Below are 4,904 nucleotides of genomic sequence, written 5' to 3' on the forward strand. Positions count from 1 at the left end.
TATTTATTTGAAAGAATTATACAGAGAGAGAAGGAGAAGCAGAGAGAGAGGTCTTCCATCCACTGGTTCACTCCCCAAATGGCTGCAAAGGTCAGAGCTGAGCTGCTCTGAAACCAGGAGCCTATTCTAGATCTCCCACATGGGTGCAGGTGCCCAGGGACTTGGGCCATCTTCCACTGTTTTCCCAGGCCATAGCATAGAGCTGGATCGGAAGTGGAGCTGCCGGGTCTCAAGCCGGCGCCCATATAGGAATGCTGGCACTGAAGGTGGTGGGCTTTATCCACTATGCCACAGTGCTGGCCCCAACCAACCCTTTTTAAAAATATCCTTTGATTTTTATGTATTTATTTGAGAAGTAGAGTTACAGACAGTGAGAGGAAGAGACAGAGAGAAAGGTCTCCCTTCCATTGGTTCACTCCCCAGATGGCTGCAATGGCTGGAGCTGCACTGATCCAAAGCCAGGAGCCAGGAAGTTCTTCCCGGTCTCCCACGTGGTTGCAGGGTCCCAGCGACTTGGGCCATCTTCTACTGCTATCCCAGGCCAAAGCAGAGAGCTGGATTAGAAGAGGAGCAGCCAGGACTAGAACCAGTGCCCATATGGGATGCCAGTGCCATGGGCAGAGGATTAATCTACTGCACCATGGCACTGGCCTCTAAAATATATTCTTAAGTCAACCTAGAAGTATACTATGCTTTTTATGCCTCTACATTAAAACATTTTTGTAAGACACCTCAATGTTGTGTTACATGTAGCCATTCCTCTTGTGATATATGTATATTTGGTGGGAGGGGAAATATTACATAAAAGAAAGAAGGGTCTTTAAATTCTGGGTTTGAGTCCTGGCCTCTGAATAGTGTACAATTTATTTATAAAAGTATAAATTGTGCCTGTTTGGCAATTATTAGAAATTTCAGGCTGAGCACTGTCTGTCAAGAAATGATTAGGTTATCAGTTTTCGTGTTCTTATCAAGGTGCTTGGAGATGAGAAGAATCTATGGTCATTATCATGTATTATTAGAAAGCCATACTTTTTTCAGCCTGAATTAAAGCATCTAATATCCAGGAAAGCTCTCTATGGGAATGAACTTGAATATATATAATTTAGGATAAAAACTGCACTCACAAAATTACATAATGATTCCACTAAAATAAGAATTTTTAGATTTATTATAGATTTAGATGCAGTTCTTATAATTTCTATATTACTCAGCATGTTCATGTTGAATTTAAAATAATTGGACTTAAAGTAATTTTTATTATTAGATTTTTTTGTTAAAGTAGGTTAAGAGGTAGAAGAATTGAAAGGTTTTGAGTATATATATTTTTAATGCCGTATGCATATAATTTTATACATTTTTATGTCATTTAAATGTTATAAACTAATTCATATACAAATAATGGAAAGGGAGGAACTACATTTTATCTATAAGAAAACCGCATTTCACAAGGGCTCCAAAAATTGATTATAAGTTATATTTTGTGATGACCTATTCATCCTGTTAGTCTAAATTCATTTGAATTCCAATAGGAGTATTTCATATATATTTGCTTCATTCTTACCCTATATTTTTAGGAGTGAAAAACGAGAGAGTCAACATGAATTGGGCAAACGACAGCTCTTCAAACGAATTTATACTACTTGGCTTCTCAGACAGGCCTTGGCTACAAATGCCCCTTTTAGTGGTCTTGGTAATATCATACACAATCACCATCTTTGGCAATGTCTCCATCATGATGGTGTGCATTCTGGATCCCAAACTTCATACTCCCATGTATTTTTTTCTCGCTAATCTCTCAATCTTAGATCTCTGTTATACCACAAGCACTGTTCCTCAGATGTTGGTAAATATTTGTCGCAACAAAAAGACTATTAGCTATGGTGGCTGTGTGGCTCAACTCATCATCTTCCTGGCCCTGGGTGCTACTGAATGTCTCCTCTTAGCTGTTATGTCCTTTGACAGATTTGTGGCAATTTGCAGACCCCTCCACTACATAGTCCTCATGAATCATTTGTTGTGCCTAAGGATGGCAGCCTTCTCATGGCTCATTGGTTTCAGCAACTCAGTGTTGCAATCTTCCTTGACCCTTAACATGCCACGCTGTGGCCATCAGGAAGTGGACCACTTTTTCTGTGAGGTTCCTGCCCTTCTCAAGTTGTCATGTGCTGACACAAAACCTATTGAGGCTGAGCTCTTTTTCTTTAGTGTATTAATTCTCCTAATCCCCATGACATTAATCCTCATCTCCTATGGCTTCATAGCTCAAGCAGTATTGAAAATCAGATCAGCAGAAGGACGACGGAAAGCTTTTGGGACATGTGGATCACACATGACTGTGGTTTCTCTCTTTTTTGGAACAGGCATCTATATGTATCTGCAACCACCTTCATCCACCTCTAAATCCTGGGGGAAGATGGTTTCCCTTTTCTATGGAATCATCACACCCATGTTGAACCCCCTCATCTACAGTCTGAGGAATAAAGATATGAAGGAAGCCTTCAAGAGGATGATGTCAAGGATCTTTGTTCTGTAATACAAAAGCACTGCATGTAATGAAAATCTTCTCTCTCTCTCCTTACCCTGGAAGGTGATAATAACATTTGAAATAAGTTTGGTATTTTCTAGGTTTCATGATTTCATTAAATTTCATCAACAGGTTGAACATTTTCTCTGTTCAGGAACCAGTGTTGAGATTGTAAGATATGTATCTTTGCTAAATTAAAAACACTTTTATTTCCTAGAAATTCCTCAAAGCAGTCTGTTCTTTGAGTCAAGTCATGATAATTTCCCCCTATCAATGGATGTTTTAATTTCCCACTTGAATATTGTATGTTCTAGAATCATCTTGTTTCCCCTCCTGGTTAATGATTTTCATACCCTTATGATTAAATAATCAGTGATACCATACAAAAATTCTTCCATCCGAATACACTCTCACATCCCTTGAAAAAAAATTCATCATGCACACCCTTTCCAGAATTGTTCTCTTTTACATTTTATTTAAACGGAACAAATTTAATGAATTTCATACATACAGTTTTATGAGCATAATGATTCTCCTCACCTCACTCCCTCCCTTATTCCAACCTTCTTCCTTTCTTATTTTTCTTTTAATTTTTACAATGATATACTTTCAATTTACTGTATAGTCACAAGCTTAACCCCCCCACTAAATAATTCAACAACTAGTAAGTAGAGAAACAACTTGGGATTCATTCCTAACTCTGTTTTGTTTCTTTTCTTAAAAATATTTTGAAAGGCAGATTTACAGAGGTAGAGATGGTAAGAGACAAAGAGAGAGAGAGAGTGAGAGAGAGAGAGAGAGAAGAGAGAGAGAGGGAGAGGTCTTCCATCTTCTTGTTCAGTTCCCAGATGGCCACAATGGCCAGGGCTGGGCCAGGGAATCCAGGAGCCATGAGTTTCCTCTGGGTCTCTCACATGGGTGCAGGAAGCCCAAACACCTGAGCCATCCTCTGTTGCTTTCCAAGGCACAACAGCAAGGAGCTGGATTGGAAGTGGAGCAGCCAGGACCCAAACTGCTGCCCACATGGGATGCCTAAATGGCAGGCTATGGCTTAACCTGCTATGCCACACTGCCAGCCCCTCTAGTTATATTTTAAATTACTATTTCTATTCTTCATGAATAGTATTTCTCCCTTTTAATGGTTTTGTAAAGTCCCTTTTTTGTTCCATGTTAATCTTTTTGATAGGCATGCAAAGTCCCTTTTAAAGGATAGAGCTAATCATAGGAATGCTAATGGAAGTCATATTTTCTAAACTTAACTTCAATTACTTCATTATTTCTTTGGGTTGTCATTCAATAAGAATTTATTGCTTAAGGGATAACAATAGAGCAGATGAAGAACAATCATGCTTCCTTTATACAAGAGATGCCACAGTTCCTGAAGGGAATGTCCCTTACATCAAAACACATAAATGATTATTTGCAGTTAGTAATGTAAGTACATAGACGAGCCAACATTTTGGGTAACAGAGAAAGGGTTACATACAAAAGCCCTCAGAAATCAGAAGTAATTTAATACAGTTAAATCTTAAAATACAGACATGAGGCTGGAGATGTTAACTGAAATGTTTCAACTGTATCCAGTTAGGAAGGGCAGAAAAACTGAAATATAGAAGAGATAATCATCAGTAAAATAAAATAAAACAAAATAAGTCTCACATATAGTAATTATGTATTTATTAAATATGGGACTTTAAATAGATAGACCAGAAAGAAACTTTAGGGGCTAGTGTTGTGGCTCCATGGATTGAACTGCCACCTGCAACGTTGGTATCACATATGGGCACTGATTTGAGTTCTGGCTGCTTCACTTCTGATCCAGTTCCCTTCTAATAGCCTGGGAATGCAAGAGAAGATGGCCCAAGTGCTTTGATCCTAGCCAGGCGTGTGGGAGAACTGGAAGATGCTCCTGGCTCCTGGCTTTGGCCTGGCCCAGCTCTGGTTGTTGTGGCCATCTGTGGAGTGAACAAGGGGATAGAAGCCACCTCTCTCTCTCTCTCTCTTTCTCTCTATCTATCTTTGTAACTGACTTTAACAAATAAATCTTTAAAAAATTAAAAGTACATGTACATATGTGTAAGATATGATATTTTGATACATGCATGCATTGTATAATGTCCACTAAGGGTTAAATATACCTATCTATTCAAATATTTAACATTTCTTTGTGGTGAAAATATCTAAAACCTTATTGTACATTTTTCTTCTATTTTAATTATTAGATCCAGTTTTTGTCCACATATGCAAAGCAGGAAGTATGAACTATATATTAATCTTTTCTATAATTTACTTCATCAAATACTACCAAAGCATAGCAATCATTCCTCTTTTATACTTTTCATTCTTTCCTGGTTCACAGTGCTATGGTGCCATCATCTTT

The 4,904-nt window shown here is 38.2% G+C and overlaps 1 protein-coding gene across 1 annotated transcript; it reads left to right on the forward strand.

Annotated features, from left to right (window-relative positions):
- The first annotated feature begins 1,597 nt into the window (after nt 1-1,597).
- On the forward strand, nt 1,598-2,533 carry LOC100356632 (putative olfactory receptor 2B3). The gene has a single exon (XM_002714351.2). It carries the CDS (start codon nt 1,598-1,600, stop codon nt 2,531-2,533), a length of 936 nt encoding a protein of 311 aa, XP_002714397.2.
- Nucleotides 2,534-4,904: the final 2,371 nt, after the last annotated feature.

The sequence above is a fragment of the Oryctolagus cuniculus genome, chromosome 5 (assembly GCF_964237555.1).
Source record: "Oryctolagus cuniculus chromosome 5, mOryCun1.1, whole genome shotgun sequence".
Classification (NCBI taxonomy): domain Eukaryota; kingdom Metazoa; phylum Chordata; class Mammalia; order Lagomorpha; family Leporidae; genus Oryctolagus; species Oryctolagus cuniculus.